We start from the raw sequence: 20,762 nt of genomic DNA, 5'->3' as shown, positions 1-20,762 counted from the left end.
AAAAAGGCTCTGATTTTTTTTCCCCAAAATTCTTGCATTCCAGCATCTCCTTCTTGTTTTATTTCTTTAATGTATTTATTTTTTAACCACTCTATTGACTTCCTGCCTGGCATAATAGGCTTTTTGAGGCATAGAAGTTTTCATCTGAAAAGTTTATCTTAAAACATAGCAATTTCAAACAGCCACATTCAAGTTCCCTGTAAAGACCCTTATTCTCTTCAGAGAGGGGATCACATTACATACTAGGCTTTTGAAAAGCAACAGCAGCACTGCCAAAGTCTCTCTCCCCTTAATGACTTCTCATGTGTCGTGTAGCCTTTTTGCTGTCAAATGCCATTGGAGTGCAAATAGTTTGGTCCTTGCTAGGGCATGGACCTTGCTAGGGCAGTGACCTGCATGTCACTGAACCGAGTGCATTTAGGATATGCATCTCTATATTCACTTCATTTGGACATAGATAGACATATACATATGTAAAGAAAAGAATGGATGAAAGGCATTTTTCTGCTAAATAATTTGCTCTTTTCTCTGTTTTAGTCAAATACATGAGAGTAGTTTAGAAATTAGTTGTGCTGGAGTTGCCAAACTTGGCTGTATATCTGAGCAGCCTGGATGGAAAGCCTTTGCAACTGATATTGTCCTCAAGCAGCTGATCATCAGAGCATTTCCTTCCCATATCCAAACCAGCAAAATGACCACATCCAGCAGGCAGAGCTCTTCTGCGACTATGGTCAACAACCTGGCCAAAATATTTGATCCAAACACTTTGCAAAACCAAGGGCCAGATAATGGAATGGAACCTCCTCAAACTCTTCATGCTGAGAGAAGTGATGTCAGCACATCTGAAAGTGTCAACATCATGGATGTGAAGTTTGCCTCCCTTGAAGAGAAAATTGATAAATTGTTGACTCTGCAAGAGAATGTCCTTAAGAAGCTTAACAGTGTTTCCCAAGAAATCTGTTGCATTGAAAAAGACATGGAGATGGTAAAGGCAGAAACATCTGAACCTGGATCAAGGATGGAAAGAAACAAAAAAGTGAGAAATAATGAAGTGAAGAGACTTTGCCTTAAAATGAAAAAATCTCTTTCTGATATAAACAAGAAAGCAGAGCAGCAGGTTAAAAGGCTAGATGGACTTGAACAAAGTGTTTCTGGACTACAGAAACTTGTAGGACCTCTGGTAGAGAGGGTGAAAACATTAGTAATTCATAATTCAAGTGTAAAACATCATGTTAAAAAGCGTAAAGCTTGCAAGGCAGGAGCTGGACATCCCTTTAGGATGCACGTTTTCTCGGAGACAACAGCTGGTGATCTGCTCAAGGAGAAGAATGAAAAGGTGAGCCCAGGTTTGTGTTTCATCTTGGCAGGAATCATTGCAAGCTACGGAAATGTTCTGCTACATGCTCAGCTTTTTTGTTTTGTTGACATTTAAGCAAGAACAACCAATGTGCTCTAAAAGTGAAAAATATAAGAACAAGCTGAGCAAGTTTCAGTGGAAAAAATATGGAAAAATCTACTTGTTATACAGACCTTCATTTTTCTCTAATTATTCCTTTGCAGCTGTAAAATATAACAACAAAGAACATAAAAAAGATTGACAAACATGAGTAGTCTTGGGTCCTGTCCATGAATTTTACGATGATCTTTTCTGGATTATAATTATCTGGGGGAATCAAGTTGCAGCAGTCATGTTATGAGCACCAGGGTCTAGAGATTAGTGGAACTGGTAAAAAGCCTCCTTGGGTCAGGGCATGTACATATGTTTGTCCTTTATTTCAGAGAACATCTTAAGTGTGCTGTTCCAATCTGGTATTTCTCTCCATTGGTGAGGACTAGGGGACTTCTAAACTGGGATCTGAGGTAGGGTTACTGTAACTGGAGCTGTGGCTTGTGTAAACTTCCCTGAGTAAAAAATGCCTCTGTTACCATAATGAGAGTTTCATCATGTTCTTTTAAGTTCAGACTAAAAGACATCAAAAAATCTCTTGAAAGACTCTCTTGACTCTAATAAGTTCTTGTAAGGTAGTTTGAGTATTCTTTTTTGGTAAAGAAAATTAAGGAATTTCTTCTGACAAAGTATATTGGTATTTAATTATCCCACTGTGAACCAAAAAGGTTGCTTTTCATATTTTGTTTCATTTTGCTTAATTTTTTTCTCCCAAAAAGTCATGGGCAGGCTTTACTCTTTGGTTCAATTAAAGAATAGTTCTTGAGTTTGTTTTTCTAAAGTTTTTGAGCAGGAAAAACATCATGTGAAGGTATTACTGGAAACAGCATACCTTGAAGAAAAGAAGCACTGCACCCAACATTACTCAGAATGGCCTGGTCAGCAAACCACGTGCTTTTCAGCTTGGTTACCCTAAGGCAACCTATCTTCTTAGATAGACAAAAAAAACATTTGAGCCTTCAAAGGAAACTATAAAAATATCAGTCAGTGCTGAGTAGCAGCAGAGGAGCATCTTGTAAAGCTCTGTCAGCTGAACTGACTGATTTGTCACTATGTAAGGATATAAATTGTACAGCCTTGTTTCCAGAGCATCATTAACTGAAGAGAAAAATAGCTTCCTTGCCAAAGAAGACTGACAACAAAAATTGTCATTACAGGCCCCTCTTGTACACCAGGCTGGACTGGATTAAAAAAAAAAAAAAAAAGAAATTTCAACCGGAGAGAAGTTTTCTTGTTTTACACAATTACTTTGATAAGAAAAGGTTATTTATTTTGAGCATCTGAGTTTAAAGTTTCTTTTACTTTTCAAAACATTAATGAAAACATCTGTTGTAAAAGCCCCATTGGAGTGAGAGCCACAGATCACCTCTGTAATGCTGCCATCAGTGCAGTTTGTGGTAGAGACCTTCTTACCCTGGTGAAAGTACATATTCATCTAAATTATTTATAAATGTAAACTGAATCAGGCCTGGCATGTTAATGAACTTGCACCTCCTGGAGACCAGAGTAGGTGCAAGGCTCACTGCAATAAAAGCACAGGGTTGGAGAAAGGGGAGGACCTTGCAGGCTTTGCTAGTGAGTTTGTGAGAACCAATGGATGTAGCAGAGCAGGATGAGCCTGTGCTGCTGACAGGTCAGAGGGGAGCCAGGGAGCAGAGATGCAGATACCCCCCAAGGAGAGTTCAGAGCTTTAAAACACCTGGAAGTAGAGGCAAGGGACCTTGAACATGATGGAAACAGAGGCAGCCTACTGACAAAGACACAATAAAGAGATGAGCAAGTGGAGTCTGTCTTTTTCCAACAGCAGCTATATTTGTAATTCCCTCACTGACTCATTTTTGTTTCTGCAGACTCTTGGCGATTTTGAGTGGACTCGGTAGGAACTTGTCTAGCATGTGGGCTTAGGAAAGGCAGCATGAGCATGTCTGGAATCATGCTGATGGTATTATTATGTTGTTTATATTTTGTTTGTTTTATGAGATAGCATACATATGTTAGCTTGTCATTACCTCCTCTCTGTGTCTTTGATTTATTAGAAAAGGGCCATCATAAAATTACCAAGCTATCCTGTGAACAACAGCTGGCTTTGGTAAACACTTAGTCATCTTAGGTTTAAGTAAAAACAGACTTGAAGTCAGCCTTGCATTAGGAGTAACAGAACAAGGAATGATATACTTCAGCAGAGACTGCTGAGCCTGGCTATCAGCTTAGTAGGAGATAGTGTGTACCAGCGTTTAGGGCAAACAGACTCTCCTCTGGGTGAGGGGGAAAGAACAGGATCTCTGGGGAAGTTAGTCAAAGTACTGGTCCATGAGACACTGCAAAGCTGGTTGCTTGTGCCTCCGTATTTGAATTACATCTACATATTTTTTCTATATGTTTTATATGGTTGTGATTAAAGTTAAAAGAAAAGGAATAGAAAAATAGGGTATTTCACTCTTGCAGAGTTTTACACCTGAAATGCACCAATAATATCTGGTGACATAGCACTGAACAAATTTACCCAAATGTGCAGATACCAATCCTTGCTTCTCTTAACAGAATCCTCATTCCCGTCTCTGGTCCCACATCATAATTTTGAACAGTGCTGACCCCACAGAAGTGCAACCTGCCAGCCAGCAAGAACAACTCTCGTGTCATAGGCGGACTTTTTGTGGCAGCACTGAGCTACCCTTCAATCCTGTTAGACATGTACAGTTCCATTCTGTTTCTGTATGGCCATGAACAAGACAACCCATTCATTGCAGTTAGTTCAGAAGGACAGTGCCCACTTCTATGCAGTACTGGAGATGATCAGATGTTTTGGATGATGTTCCTGTTTGTCATCCACCCTGCTGCTATGAGTAAATGCCATCCCTTGGTTCTAATAGCTAAGCTGTCGGCAAAATGTTTGTCTGCTTCTGCAAAATTATCCAACTATAATTTATGAATGAATTACTAGTAGGTGGTGCAGTAGGTGGCTGTGGGTACAACTGGATAAGGCAATGAACAGTGTTGACATACTGCTCATCTGCCTTTCCATCCATCCTTCTCTAGGGAGGTGCTGCTCTTAACGTAGTACTGTTTTTAAAATTTTTCCTAACTGTTTTTACAGAACCATATTATGTACAGACCTGTGAAAGAGGCAGAACAGAGACGTGAGAGGGGGAATGAGAGAGAAAGAAGGGGTAGAAGCATCTGGGGTGTGTAATCTCTCTCCCAGCATCAGCAGCAGTTGTAAGTTTCCTAATCACAGGCTCCACAGGCATATTTTGTGCTCTTGCAAAATATAGAGATTGCTCTTTTCTGAAGCAAATTTCTGCTTTCCTGCCTTTTACTGCCATCCTGAAATACCTCCACTGCCTCATACAGGGGCTTAGTTTATTTCTGGTTTGGGTCGAAGTTGTAATATGGTGTAGCTTGGAGACACTTCATGCTTTGTTGATGCTGCCAAATGTGTCCCAGCCGTTTTCCATTGAGTGCAGCATGACCTTATCACCACATGGCTGAGAGCAGTAGTGTGTATTACTTGTCATTTAAGTTATTTTGTCACTATTGCCACTCAGGGAAATCAGCGGTTCTACAGTAAATGTCTTTAATAGCCTTGAGGTTTTCCTCAAATTCACCTTTTTAAGTAGTCTGTGATAATCCTGTTGCAAAATGTTCCTGTCTATAACTCCATTTTCAGTCCTACTTCTTCCACTTATAAAGAAAGAGGGTAAAATAATACTTCACTCATTTCCTCCAAATTAAGAGTTTAGAGATTCTATACTATTAACCTGCAAATACTCATCTGGAGAGTCAGAAAGTCCATTTTGTTGCCATTATAAAGTAGTCTTGGACTTCATGCAGTTGCCTGCAGGTGTCTGTAACTTTGATTTCCTGACATTTCTACAGGCTTTGCTGTAGGAATAACAACTATTAGCAGTTTGGGGCTGTTTCTCACACTAAGGACACTACAGCAGTTGGAGCTGTGTTTTCTGTTTGAGCCATCTGTACATCCTGTGCAGGTATCACACTGCAATTGCAGGTCACTGGCTGCTTTAGTAGGAGCCCACAATGAAACTGCTGTTTGCCACATGTGTTTTAAGATCCATTCAGCCTCAGTCTATAATTGTTCTGATTCCTTCATTTTGCCTACAAATGCTAACAGATCCCTTATGTATTACTTAAATTCTTTCCAAAATGGCCATGTTCTGTGTATTTTTTATCTTTCAGCCAAATAGGTGGGAAATGTTTTTTTTAAATTTTTTTAACATCTATTTGCAAGAGTTTCTGCTGGGCTTGGTGGTTTCAAGAGCATAGATTTCTGCAGAATCTCAGCAGATGTGTTGTCTTTTGCTTGGACAATGAAGTTGGTCAGCATCCACAAGTGCCATTATACTTGGGAATGCTCTTCTTTCCCTCAGGACTGATGTCTACTTAAATATGTTCTTGGTAGACAAATTTCAGCTTCTGAGTGAGCTGTAGTATATCAGAGTTAATATTCTCTCTCTGTCTACCAGTCATAAAGCTGGTGTGTTTTCTTTGGACACTGTTTTCATCTTTGTTTCATCTTTGCCCTGTTCTCTCCCTGTGACAGTCATAGGAGTTGTTTCATGCCTTTTCAATTCATAATGCTGTTTAACTTTGTTTCCATTTACCCCCCAGAACTTGCTGTCTGCTGTACAATGTTCCCTGCATAGGATCCCTTCTTGAGCACTGTTGGGATTTTGCTGTTTCTTCAACTCTGAAAATACGTGAAATCAAAGTAGACACAGCTAATTTTTAAATAACTACATGCCACATGAGATAGCTCTTGGGGCATGACATGAACGTTGATGTGTTAGAGCAACCATTGCAGGAATCCATTTCAATTCATTAACAAAACTAAAGAGACCTCATGATGAAGATAAAGAAATAACTGGTATATGCAGGAAAGCAAAGCAAGGCAGTTCATCAGAGAGCAACCCTGGAAAAACAGAAAGTTACTCAAAGAAATGAGACAGCAGGAGGAAAGATTTGCTCAGGAAGGAAGTCTTTGTCTGCTGCAGACATCTGAAATTCAACTTCTGACATCAGATATCCTGGCATTTAGGCAGTTTTCTGCTAATGACTCCTCTCAGCCCCTATCAAAAAGTAGGGATACCATGCCTGATTATTTCCTCTGGTAGGAGAGTGCCATTGCAATTAAATGTGAGGTCTCCAGCATACTGAGTTTTAATGGCAAGGGTGATTGCTCTGAAAAACAACTAATTTGGTGCCATCCTGGCTGTACCCTGGGTTTTGCACACACATGAAGCAGTGAGAAGCAGCAGAGATGGGTGGTTGGGCAGCAGCCCCAACAGAGCCTGGAATGAGCCCCACCACATTCCATTCACTGGTTTCTGCATGGTGAGGTGTCACAGGACCACAGTCTGTCTATAAAGGGAAAACAAAAAAAAACCCCAAACAGGTCTTTTGGCTCAACCCAAATTCCCTTCTTGTTAAATGAATTGTTAGGAAACCTGCATTTCTGGGGTTCAATTCAAAGTGAGTCATCAAAGCTGTAGGAGACTATTTAAGTTTAGTAACCCTTTGGATGGAAATCTAGCTGTGTGATTTTGGAGAAAAGCCTAGGAAGGACAGTTCATGAAGTCTGGAGATAGTTGCCATCCATACCATTGCCCTTCTTTACAGTGAGGATAATTAACTGATACTGTAATAATAAAAAAAAAAAAGTCTGAGTAGTTTAACAAGTGGGTAGTTTATCCCCACAGCTTAAAAGATCTACCAGTGATTTAGCTTTCAAGATGTATTTTTTTTCTCCTGTGTCACACTGTGACAATAGTAGAACCCACTTAGGAGGATGACCCATTTAATGGAAATGGCAAAAATGTGAAGAGCAGCACCTGGAAAATTTTGGGATTATGGAACAGGTGCATATGAGGCACACATGCACCCTGTCAGTCATCACACGTGTAAGGAAATTGAGCAGTATAGAGAATGGAGAGATGTGAGGCTGTCCATAGTGTTGGTGAGCAGCTGAATTCTTGAGTGCTTGTGCTTGCCTGACATTGTCCCTGATATGTTCAGATGAAAAACTCAAAAGCAGCAGTGACTGGTTGATTTGATTTCCCAGATGCAGTGAAAGGATGTATCAAAGCCAGATAATGCTGAGTGCTGGTCCTAGCAGGTGTCTTGGTAACCTCAGATTTGCTGGTGATTATTACAGGTCTCCATATATTCCAGAGATGTTAAAATAAAACCAGTCAATTGGAGTTAAACTGTCTACCTCCAAAACCCTTCTTAGTCCTGGTAATGACTCTGTTAAGTGAAAGTGACTAAACCTAGAGACAAAAGTAAAGATGTTTAGATTCAAGCCTTCACTGTTAGTGCAAGCTATTGCACCTTCAGCCAGGCCATGGGCTTTGTCAGGAGCCTGGTTGTGTGAAAGCCTTTTCTACTCCTCTGTGTGAGATTCTCTGTTTTGAGAAGAATGGCTGGGAGCAGGAAGCACCCATTTGCAACAGGACAGCCACAGCTTCCCCTGCACAGTGGGTGGGAAGTCAGCAAACTTTAGTGGGGAATGGTCAAAACTTTTGTTTGTCTTTGCTGATTTTCATCTTCTGCCTTAGGATGATGTTGCTCTGAGGTATTTTTTTCATGCAGAGGTTGTTACCTCATTACTATGTATTTTCAAAGCAGCAGGTCACATAGAACTCTTGTATTTTGTATTGGGGGAATCATGATTCTCATTGTTCAGTTTACTTTTTGTGTGGGATTAGAAGATGTTTGTGGATTGAGTTTGGATTTTACAAAATAATGATTTCTTTATCCAGTTCAAGGAGGTCTATAAAAATCATGCAAGAGTCAAAATCTTTGAGTGAAGGTGCCAGCAGTTGTTATAGTGTACCAAAAAAATAATGACTTGGAAGCAGATCCATCACCTGCCAATAAAAGCAGAATTCCCATGTGTGTGGTTTTAGCATTTATAAGTTTGTATCAAAAATACTCTCACTGAATGTTTTACACTGCTGGTTGGAGGAAGGTATATACATTGAAGAGGAACACGAAAGGGCAGGTGGGGATGGATTCCAGCTTTGATGGATGGCACAGGAGGCCACACCATGCATGTGGTTGTCCCAAGGTCTCTGTTATGTTCTGCACTCTCCTGGGAACTGGTGAGGAGATCCTGGGTGCACCCTCAGTGGCAAAGCTCATGGCTGAATTCTGGCTGTTAAGAAAACTCATTAATTGCAAATATCAAGTAACTAATAATTTTGATAAATGAATGTGATCAGATCTTAACACAAAACCAGGTTATCTTGCCATAATACAGCTCTGCAAATTATCAAGAATATGAGAAAGTGAAACAGAGTTAAAATTTAGTTTAGGCACATGCAAAGGTTTTTGTCTGGATATTGGCAGATGAAAGCTGAGGATAATGTCTTCGTATCAAATGAGATGTGATGGGGTGATAAAGGACTTCTAACTGAATGCTTGGGGTTACTTCATGAGGCCATTCATTACAAAAAATTTTTGCAGTAGGAAAAAAAGAATCAAAGAATTTTATTAGGTGAATAAAAAAATCTGAAAGTTAGCTAAGAAAACATTCCAAAGGTAGGACTGCTGCAGTATAAAGAAGGAATTTAACCATGTAGAGCTCATTAAAAAGGAGTCAGATGTCTATAAAAGACATTCATTTCTTGCTGCATTTGAAATTTCAATTAGAATATATTGCATTTATACATATTGCTTTTTCCTTGATTTCTACAGGTTTCTAAAGTCAATTTAAATAATTTCAAATTTATTTTTTTTTCACCCCCTTGGTCTATACTGAAGTTTCAGCCTCTGGACTATCTCACATTATTCTGTATCATCACCTGGACTTTTATTGTGTCTTTCTTACTTAGGGTCTGACAATACTCCATGAAAGAATATGTTTAAGTCTAGAAAATGCATTTTTGAAGACATGCTACAAAATTGTTGATACAGACACATTTTTGCTGCAGTGTACTTTATAGGGTCACACCAGAAACTTTTATATTTAAGCTTTTGTGAAATGAAAATGTAAAATTCTTTGGAAGCTTTTGGCTTGTATGAACTTGGAAAAATTACTATAGTGCCATTTACCTGATTTTACATATTCAAGTCGTTAAAGAAAGGGGAAAAATGTTTTCTGCTAAGAAATATTTTTACTGTAATTAGAAAATACAGACTGGAGAAAATCATGTTACATAAGTCTGGGAAGAATAATACATAAATAAATAAAATATTATTGGTGATTAAGTTATAAAGACCCTTAAGAAAGTTCTAACAGAGGGAAGAGGAGTGGTATGAAGAGTAATTAGGTGGGATAGATGTCTTTAACAAACCACCACACCTTTCAGATGAGATTTTCACAGAGTGTGATGGCTTTTGGGAATTGTGGGCTCTCAGAGCAGCTGCTCAGCTGCCTGGGGCTGGAGGTTGTGCATGCCCCTGACCAACTACAAGGAGGTCTTTGTACTGCCTGTGGCTGGGATAGGAAGGATACATTTATTTCTGTGAGCTCCAGAGAACCTGGTGAGCCCCCACCCTTTAGAGGGAAGAAATAATGGGCAAAAGTTCTTGTTTTTATTGCCAGGTCAAGATTTGACAAGTTGAAGTCACATGTTGCTACAAAACAGCAAAATGTGGAAAAAGCTAGGTTGTTCATGTATAGGCTGCTCATTTATTTACAAGCATTTCAATATCTAGTCCTTGTATTTCTTACTCTAGTGCACTCTTGCTCCTTTATTTATAGCAAATTGATTCTGAAGAATATCAGTAAATATTTAATTTGTATGATTTTCTTATTCAAATTATTATGAACTCCTCATCTGCTGGTGAAATGTCAGGGACCAGAAATGGTGTTTGAATAAACACAGTAGTAATTCATATAATTCCCTGGCAGTCTCAGGTATTCAGCACTGTCCAGTGTTCCTTCCACTAGACAGATTTTTAAAAGCTGGCTTCTGTATTTCACACCTGCAAACTACAGCAATATTTAGTTGGAAGTGCCGTGTGTCTGCAATTAATTCTGAATGCAGAAGTGAAATCTGGCCTCATGCATCAAAGAGCTTGGAGGCCATTTCTCTGGTTATTTGCTCAGCTGACTGTGTTTGATCAGAGCTGATGTCCTCAGTGGTACAGAGAGGCTGACATACTTACAGGAATGCGAGTGCATTACTAATTGCCAGCACACTGCAGAATAAATAAGTCTGCGGCTTTTCCCTGTTCTATTTTTTTTTTTTTTTCAGTGCTTTTTAGAGCATTAGTTGGTTCCCTGTGTTCCATCTGGCAACATTACATTATATTTAAGTTCTGTAGGAACAAGACTCCGATTTATATTTCGAAGGTATTCACCTTGTTGTATTGTGACCTTTTTCTTTTTGTGGCCTGCAACTTCCTGGGACAAACTGCATCCAAAATAATTGTCAGTCTCAGGTCCTATGCTTGTGTTAGTTTCCTTGTCCCTCGTAGATCAAGATTTTCTGAACAAGTCCTGTTGAAATCCCTCCATGCAGTTACATCCAGTTTGTTTCAACTCCTTTGGCTTCTCATGGAATTTCCTTCCCCTTGAACTCTGTTTATAGCAAATACATATTGCTTTGATTTCATGCCTATTTTCTATATAGCCTGATGAAATTAAAATAAAAAAGCATAAAAAAAATGTGGAGGGCTTACCAGAACAAATGTTTAGTAATAGGACTGACTGGTTGGTGCCCAGAACTCTGGGACTATCTCATTGGCACTCAAAATTAAGTGCCTGAACCTGTATATTTTGTTGGGATATGCACAAAAAAAAAAAACCAAAAAAACCCCAAAAAATCTGGTGGCCCCTCTGGAAAATATTTTGAGGTGAAAACTTTTTTCATACCATGTGGATCTAATAATGACAGTGCCAGTTTCATACATTGTGAGAGGAAGAAGGTGAAAAAGAGAAGCACAGAGCAACAGCAGATACCATGTTGTACTGTGGTCACCTACTGACAAGTTTAGGAGTGGGCAGGAAAAAACAGCCGAACACACAGCGTAGAAACATGAGTTAATATCCACAAAGGTAACAGTAAGTGCAGAGGTTTTATGAGGAACCAGATTGGTAGGAAGCACCTCTAGATGTCACTGCAACATTGTAAAATGTAGGTAAAAGAAGGGTACAGAGCTGAAGCTACGGCTTGAACACTCAAATTCCTGGTTACCATCTCACTTAGCCCTTAATAAATCATTGCATCATCAAAGAAGTCATTGCCAAATGTTGATTAAACGGTGAGGAATTTTTTGATAAGTGTCAGTAAGACTGTTAATGAACCTCTTACTAGAATATTAAATACTCCGAAATTTGGTTAAACCTAGTTTTTTAACAGTAAAAGTTAGGGAAGGGAAGCAGCTGATTCCTGATTAAGCTGATTTGGCTTAGTCTCTGAGAGTCAGTCCTGATCTTTTCTAGGCTGTTTTTATGCCAACACTGATGCTGACTACAACCATGCTAATTTCTCTTGCTTTGCACTGGTATCAATTCAATCAGCTTGTAGTTATTAAAGTAAGGACCATCATTTACAGGAAATGTGTGAGTTAGAACACAGAGTACTTGGGAAAAAAAAAATAATCGGGCTTCAATTTCATGAAGACCATACAACATGTGCACTGTATAAATTGACTAATCTGTCAATTGCCTTCTTCACAGGTCATCAAAGAAAAGTCACAGTTCAGTGAAATAGAAACAAAAGAAAAGAAGCCACCAGATTCAACAGGTTAGACTATTATTTTCTCTAATCAACTTCTAGTTCCTAAGAAATAACACAGAAATAGCCATGATTTTCCTGAGCAGCTCCAGTGAAGTTGCTGGTTAGATATGTGCTCATCAGCATGAGTGAGTGCAGGGTATGCAACTGCTCAATAAGGTGCTTTGCATGAGGAGTTTATTAACTTTGACTTGGCTGGCAATAACTTTGAGTGAGAAAAACATTTTCTCGTGCTGTGTCTCAAAGAAAGCATTTTTGACCCATGAAATTCCAATTTTAAATAAGTAGTCAGCTCTTGCTTAGGAGACACTTATAATGACCTTGAAAGTGGGAGAGTAAAGCAAATACCTAGTTCGCAATTCAACAGAAGTTGTGCTAAGTGTGCAGCCTACTTTAATACTGTTACTGACTATCAGAAGACCACTGACAGATTACTTTGTAATCTCTTATAGATGGGGACATCCAGCAGAGTCAGTCCTGCTCTCAGAAAGAAGAAGTTGATAAACTCAACCAGGAAAATTCCAAGAGAGAAAGTTCTGTTCTGCTTGAAGTGGATCCTCCCACATTTCATATTGAAGAGTCAGAGAAGAAAGAAGAAAGTTTGTCTTTAGAAAGCCATTATGAATATAGGAGAAACTCTTTTCAGGAATCCTTCACTCCAGAAAAGAAGCAGGAAGAAGGTGCTGTTGATGATGCTTGTCAGAAACTCACTGTGCAGGAGATAGAGAGTGAGTCCCCAGCAGATGAGGAGAAGAAGAAGGAACATCAGGTGCCTGAAGATGCACTGGAGGAACAACAAAAGGAGAAAGAGAATGAAGGAGAGGAAAATGCTGATAAGAGTGTAAAAAGTGCTGAGGAACCACCAACTCCTTCCCAAAAGGAAGATAAGGCAGAAGAAAGTCATGATGAAGAGATATCAGATGGAAGGTAAAGATTCTTGCTTCAGAAAAATGTGTAGTTCAAGCTTCAAGTCAAAGTGATTGATTAGTATAAGTATTGGTGAAAAATTAGCCCAGTACAAAAGTGAAAAATATGTTTGTCTATGATCTAAGTGAAAATATATTCTTAGAAAAAGAAAGGCAAACAATCCACCACACATGGTATTAGCCACGTGCTGTGGTTGTTTGCTTGGGAACTATGTTAGGAACATGGGAATTATGTTACACTATTCTTTATCTCTGAGGAGAATTCTCCCATAGTTATATTTATACCCTGCAATGGCATATAACATTAGCAAAAGAGATTAGGCCATCTGCCAAATAGGAATTAACTTACTGAAAATTTAGTAACTTAAAGGACAACATAAAACTGTGAACACTTGCCCAGCAATTGGCCTAATAAATTTGTTTACTTCAATTCTTTCTTGGCTGGGTTTAATATATAGCCTTTCAGGGATAAAGAGGTTTAATCTCTCAGGAACCTCTATGAACAAAGGGGAAATCCAATGCTCTCCACTTGCTTTAAAGGCTAGATTCATAGCCTAATATCAAGTTTAGAAGAACTCAGGTGAGATTTTCAGTAACTGAGAAACACTTTGCTGTCATAATTTATGGGCCATTTTTATTTCTCAACAGGAATATTAAACAAGTAATTTTTACACCATGAAACAAAATAGCTTAATGTTATTTGAATGCAATATCCATGTAGGCATTTTTCACCTATGTTTCTAAAGTTGCTCTGCTTTAAGTGTACTCTGCACTAATACCATGTTTTATCCTTGCAGGTGTAAAAGCTGCGAAAAAGGTACAGGAAATTCTAGTTCAATCCCTGGGCAGACCTGCCAGTTTGAGCATAGTGGTAGCAGTGAGCATCAAGTGCATGATGAAGGTCTAGTCAAAGATGACAAGAAAAAGATCAGAGTAGTTGCAGCAAGCGAGTATTACAGTGATGAGCAGAAACAGAGATCTGTAGAAGAAAATGATTTCATGATTCTAACTAGTAGGGGGAAAAGGTGTGCATGATAGCTGTGATGGGAAACAGCTTTTCATGGACTGCATCTTAAGCTGATGAGAAATAACACAATTCTGCTTGCTTTCATATTAGATGCTTCTGCTCTGTTAGAAATGATTCAAAATTAATTTGCTTCTGCTACAACTACTCCACTAACAATAACCTCTCTCCCTTTTCTTTTAACAAAAGAGCTAAAATCCTTAAGTATAGAGTGGAGGGAGAAATTATATCAGGTGCAGCAAACTTGGTCGACCTGTGGAAATGTTGAGAATGTGTTAACAGGGAATCTGCAGTTCTGTGGATGTAGCTGTAAAAACAGCTTGTTCATATTCATCCCATTGTAATTGGAAGTGAGAACAACTGCAGACTACAAAGTAAAGAAATACAGAGCTTTGTGTGGAAGCCTGAGTGATGCTGTTGAACAGTCAGATAGATGGTGCTCAGGCACCAAACTCTGAAGCCGTGCTTACCATGGTGAAGCAGAAATTTCTAATATTAAACCTTCATCTTGAGAATTTCAGTGCCTATTCCTGTATGGCATGTGAAGAGATGGTCTGAAAGACTTGGGAATATATGCGTGTGCATGTGCATACACAGGACTCAGGATGAATTTATCTGCTTTGGGAAAGGGGGGAGAGTGTGGGAGGAAAACATTTATTACAGGTTTTTGCTAAGTTTTTGTAGCAGAAAGCAGGAGATAGCACACTAAATCTAAAATCCATAAGGTGTTGTGAGCTCTGGGTGATTGTTATGGATGATGTTAAGATTATAGTGTCTCTTTTGGAGCATCTTTGATCTGTAATGGTAAATTTTTCTTGAATAGGGAGAAATCTCCTTTGGTTTGCAGGAAAAGGAAAATAGAGGGTCTGTCATGGGGAACATCTTGACAGCAAAAATTTAAACATAGTTTTGAAAAGCAGTCTGGTGTCTTTAAAAGAATATTTCCTTGCCCAAAGTTTGGTAATGTTTTTAGCTGAGCTTTCAGAAAGACCTTTTCTTCTGTCACTTACACGCTGGTGCTGATGGAGTTTGTGTTGTTAGAGTCAAATTTTGCCTTAGGTTAGAGGTTTTCTTGGCATTTTGTGGGTCTCAGTAACATGCAAAGACCCATACTTACAGTCGTGCAATTCAAACTCTGCAGAATCCCAAGTAGGTGGCAAACTTCCAGAAGCCCCAGCTTTTCATAATTCCTTGTCCATGAACTAACTTCCTGACCATGTAAGTTATTAACACTGTCAAAAAAAAATCTAGGTACACAGCTGGTGTCCTGGAAAAATGGACATTGACTGTGAATAAGGACAATCTACTGCCACATTAATGACCAAACTGTTCCTGCCAGCTACATGCTGTCATGGGGTTTCTTGTTTGTGTTTTTGATCATTTTCACTGGAGAAATGAATGGTTTTAAAATTGCTCAACAAGCCTCACACAAAAAGGAGCTGGCATTCCAAACCAGAGAGCTCATATTGAAACACTGGGGCTGTAGCCCTCCCAAATGGTTGAAGAAGTATTTGTCACTTTGGTCAGCCAAAGGTCACTCTCGGGAGTATCAATCAAATTAAAAACAACGTGGGTATGAAATTGAAGTCACAAAAGCCTGCAAAAAGTCCAAATTAGGCATGGAGGGCTGGTCTCCAGCAGGGATTTTGACATCAGGATGGCAGAAAGGTCCAGCATGTGGAGGTTCAAAAAATAACACCCAAGACCTGCCAGAACTCCATAACTGCTGCAGTGCAATGTTGGGAACCATCCCTCCTCTGTGCCCCTCTTTACCTGTTATCTGCCATCTCTTTTTAAGGACAGAAATTCTTCAGAGCAGCATATGACAGTTACCATGTGTCCTGAGCCATGCTGGAAACCCCAAGTGCTGTCTGCCAGGGTGAAACTCCCTCATGTGCACAAGCTCTAAATGTGATCTTTAAAGGTGATGACCATACTGTGCAAAAGGACAAATTTTGTCAATCTGTTGAGAAGGGGATTCTTCACTGTCAACAAGAAAAGCTGGGAAATAGCTTCTCTTAGCTGGGCCTGCAGGAGAGTTGTTTCTCTACCTACCCCACTGAAGAGTTAGAGTACATACTCACCTATTAGCAGTCCCTAAGGAGGAAAAAATATTTTAAAAAATCAGAGATTAGGCTGAATTGCAGGGGCCCCTTGTGAATATGAAGCTACGTTGGTATAGTCTAGTAGTCTTCATTTTGCCTCTCCCAACTTTTGTATGAAAGATGATAACTTAAAAAAGGAGTCCTTGTCTTGGTAGTGCAGCTCCCCAACAACAACCTCTTTTTCTGAGCCAGAGCTTCTGAAATAAAACTCTTGTTCAATAGTAGAGAAAGACCTATCTATAAAGCTTACAGTAAGTGTATTCAGTTCTTAAATGGGCTTATCTGGGGAAAGGAGGAACTAAAATATAGGATAATCAAACATTGCATGTGGCCACTCATACGCTCTATCTGTTTCATCTTTTTTAGATGATACTCCTACTCCACCAGCACCATTTGATCACCGGATTGTCTCAGCCAAAAGGGTGGGGATCAGCAATTACTATAATGTCAACGAGGATGAAATTCTGGGAGGGTAAGTCAGGTGTAGTAAACCAACTTGGAAAGCAAGGCACAGATTTACAGCCAAGTATCTTGGGAGGTGAATGGAGGCAGCATTCCCCACTAGAGCTGAAGTCATGAAAGTCTGAGCTCTTATAATGCTTTAAAGAGGGATGAAAAACGGAGGCTGGTTTTATAGTGTGAGTGAATTTTGTCTTACTATTTGGCACCAGTAGACTTGTCTTGTGTTTGGAATTGTTCTAGGCCAGCCAGATGCCCTCAGGGTCTATGACAGGGCTCCTAGGATGCTGAAATACTTTACCTCAAATTACAGCCAGCAGTGTGTAGAGACATATTGTAGTCTTCTTTCTCTTCATAGTCTCACCCCTGAAAACACATGCTTGTTTTCAGGTAGATTGCAAGACATTACAAGATATTACAGATAGGCGATCTGACAGGCCATGGAGTTACTTACCTCTCATGTTGACATTATTTAGGAGAGTGGGATATTGTAATTTTCATGGCAGCATACTCTTGGGTAAGACTTTGTTTCGTCTAAAAAACACAACCTTCCCATGGAGGAAAATGATGTGATGGAGGGGGACAGATGATGCACAGAACAGAGCCATTATCCTTATTTATCCTTACAGTATAACCTTGACTTCCATGGGATTAGTCATTGCATGCTGTGAGGTGAGTATACTGGATCACACAAGTGGGGTAGTACCAGATAGAACAATGTGTGATGTTGGTGTGCCTAAGTGACTAGTAGCAAGTACAATCTACATAAAAAATAGCAACAACAGAGACATTGAAATGAAAGTCAGTAGGGAGAGGATAATTGATGGTTGCTAATAGTGTAGTTTGCATTCAGAGATGACACCTGTACCACTGGATGATTTTGTTTTGCTCCTTTTTCTAGAGGGCGATTTGGGCAAGTGCACAAATGTGAAGAGAAAGCAACAGGTCTCAAGCTGGCAGCCAAAATTATAAAAGCACAAGGTCCAAAACAGAAGGTTGGTAGAGCATGGTACTAGTCTTTTGTTCCCCAATGGATCACACACTGTTGTTCAGCTACACAACAGGCCATGACCAAGTGTTTCACAAGCTGTTACATTCATAAGACCTGCTGGAATACCATTAATTGCAGTTCTGTTTCACTTCTCCCCTAAAACTTCTAGTAGCTCATCAACATACTATTTTGGGGTGTTTTCTGCTTCTTTTAAATATTATATTTGTTTTTTTCTTTCTGTTGCTAATTATGTTAGTGTTTAATGGTAAAAACATTTGTCAGGCCTGTGACAGAGTGTATTCCCTCCCAAGCACGCTGTAGCCTTTGCTGAAATTACTTGATGTCAGTGGTGGAGATGCTGATAGCAGACATGATCTGGGCACCTGATATCAACACAAATACAGATGAGAGGAATTAATCTGGTCTATTTTGCAAACCTCTTGGACATCTGGGACTGGCTTTTACTGGAAAGACATGCACGACATGGGTGACATGGGTGACATGGGTGTCATTAAAGACATTCAAGAGTGGGATTTATCTCAGGTAACTGGGGTTTCTAAGCAATAACTGTGAAAAAGCTGATCACCAAGAACCCCTTTATAGTAAATGGAGAGACACTGACACCATCAGAGAATGATTCAGCATGTCTAAAATAGTTGGGCTGAATGGAGGTACCAGTCTCTCCTCTCTGACTGGAAAGTTAGGTTTTGAGAACTGGACTTAGCTTTATTTTGTACACCTACAGCTGTTTGAACAAAATCCTCCTCTGCTTCTCTTTTTCCTTTACATCCCTGGGAGCTTTCCACTTGTCCAGATAGGCTCCTCTCTTCCTTTTCCAGTAAATATCTTATTACTGAAACACCCCACTCAAGCTCCGAGTTCAGTCTGTTAGTTCCTATAGCTTTGACATCTACCACTGCAGGAGCCCTGGGTTTGATTGCAACAAGAGAAAGCATGAAGATAATGTAGATTTACTTCAAATGTAGCTTTTTTAGCAAAAAAGGCAACTAAAGCAGTACTCATGGTTCTTTACAGGATGAAGTAAAAAATGAAATCAATGTCATGAACCAGCTGAATCATGTGAACCTTATCCAGCTATATGATGCCTTTGAATCTAAAAATGACATTGTACTTGTCATGGAATAGTAAGTATGTTCTTTTCTTTTCCTTTCTGTGTTTATTTGCTAGAATTGTCAATTGACATTTTGCTTTCTCCTGAAATTAGAGATGAAGCTTCATACAGGTGGAAAACACGTATGAAATATGTTCTCATGAGCAACAGACAAAAAAGGAATTCAGGATAAAAGTTTTCTTATGCAGCCATTTATGCATTTTTTCCAGTAGTGTGCCATATTCCTGGTACTGTAAAACAACTGCTCCAATATAACATAGAGCTGTGGTATATATCTTATCTTTAATTTAACTCTAATTTGTGTCAGGCAGGAAATAAACCTCTCAGACTACCTCCTATTCTGTGTGGCAAACAAGAAGTCATCTAACACTAAAGAGGAGCCAGATGTGGGTTTTGTGGCTAATCCTTATACCGGGTGCCTGAAAGGATAAACCTGCTTTTTATGCTGGGTTGTCAGGCAAATTAGGCACAAAATACCTGCCTAAAAGTCAAGTTAAACAGATACTGACTTAAGTAAGCCAAAAAGGTTAAAACTAAAACACTGAAATGTGTGGCAGAAAGTTCAAAGTTAGGTGAATTTGACTATCCTGGGCATTCTCAGACAGTCCTCTGAATTTGGTCTATATGATTAACATACCACAAAAGAGAAGTATCTGTGTACCTATGAAAGATAAACTGGAGGCATACTGAAATGTGAATAGAAATTATGTAATTTTTGTTGACTTTAGGTAGTTTGAGATTGACATTTTGGATCCTGTCCATCTTGAACTCAGAGGGAGTATGAAGAGACCACAGATTTAAATGCAGATTCTCCATCATGTTGTTTTGGCTTTCCATGGAACTTCATTAATTTCACTGGTAGAAAATTATGACTCAAGACCACATAATATCCAAATTTCAAGATATTAATGCTTTTCAATGGTTGGGAGGCTAGACTCAGGCCTTGAGAATTCAGACCAGTATGTATCAGAACTCAGATTTTAGAAAGTCCAGATCAGAGTAGAAGCTCATCTTACTGAACTTGACTGTGAAGGATAAAAATGGTCAAGAGCATATTTTCTGCATTAGTCTTACTGCATGGGATTGGATTTGAACTTGGTCACTGCTTTATTGTCTTTTTCTCCTCAGTGTGGAAGGAGGAGAGTTGTTTGACCGAATTATTGATGAAAACTACAATTTGACAGAGATGGATACTATCTCATTCATCAAACAGATCTGCAAGGGAATTCAGTACATGCACCAAATGTACATTCTTCATTTGGATCTCAAGGTAGAGTTTTGAGATGTATGTTTTGTGCAATGACAGATGTGGAAATTCCATTCTTAATGGTAGGCCATAAAGCTTAGCAGATTCCTGTGGCAGAAACAACAAAGAGCCTTATTCTACTTTCCTTATTTCAATGCATATTTATTTTAACCACGTTGCGATCAGTTAAATTACTACAGGACTAAGTAAATTAGATGAAAATTGTGGTCATATGTCATCAAGCTTCATGGTGCTTAAATTTTCCACAGACTGATTTTACAGAAAGCCAGCAGCTGACTACAAATAAGTTGCTATTTTTAATTTCAATATTTCGATCTCAAGATATTGAAAAAGTATTGTTTAATTCAAGTGCACAAGATACATGTTTTATACAGCAGCCATAGGGTGGTAATTATCCCTGTTTTTTGCTATGCAGAAAGGCATGAGTGACTGGAACTAAATTCAAGGATCATTTAGGATCAGTGTAAGCCTGCACAATTTTCTGAGGACTACATTGAACTGCTGTTGTCATAGAAAAAACATCAATAGCCAGATTAAGGGGAAGTACATTAAAAAATACTTTCTAAAATTAAAGGAATAATCAGTGGTTAATGTAACCAATACAGCTATGTAGCTGAAAGCCCAGAGAAAGGTGGCAGATTCTCTACCATGTGCTAACACATGTACAAGTACTCTACCATGTACTTGCACATTCTTACACTGCTC

The 20,762-nt window shown here is 39.1% G+C and overlaps 1 protein-coding gene across 1 annotated transcript in view; it reads left to right on the top strand.

Annotated features, from left to right (window-relative positions):
* The first annotated feature begins 303 nt into the window (after positions 1 to 303).
* Positions 304 to 20,762, top strand: part of MYLK4 (myosin light chain kinase family member 4) — a 33,119-nt gene continuing 12,660 nt past the window's right edge. The window contains exons 1-8 of the mRNA XM_079301641.1: positions 304 to 1,336; positions 12,096 to 12,162; positions 12,606 to 13,080; positions 13,877 to 13,896; positions 16,575 to 16,680; positions 17,569 to 17,662; positions 18,694 to 18,803; positions 19,919 to 20,060. Of these exons, the coding sequence (XP_079157767.1) occupies positions 692 to 1,336; positions 12,096 to 12,162; positions 12,606 to 13,080; positions 13,877 to 13,896; positions 16,575 to 16,680; positions 17,569 to 17,662; positions 18,694 to 18,803; positions 19,919 to 20,060 (1,659 nt within the window). The 5' untranslated portion in view covers positions 304 to 691. The remainder of the gene's footprint in view (positions 1,337 to 12,095; positions 12,163 to 12,605; positions 13,081 to 13,876; positions 13,897 to 16,574; positions 16,681 to 17,568; positions 17,663 to 18,693; positions 18,804 to 19,918; positions 20,061 to 20,762) is intronic.

This window comes from Erithacus rubecula (genome assembly GCF_903797595.1).
Source record: "Erithacus rubecula genome assembly, chromosome: 3".
Classification (NCBI taxonomy): Eukaryota; Metazoa; Chordata; class Aves; order Passeriformes; family Muscicapidae; genus Erithacus; species Erithacus rubecula.
The sequence above is the reverse complement of the archived record's forward strand: the minus strand, read 5'-3'. Positions and strand labels throughout refer to the sequence as shown.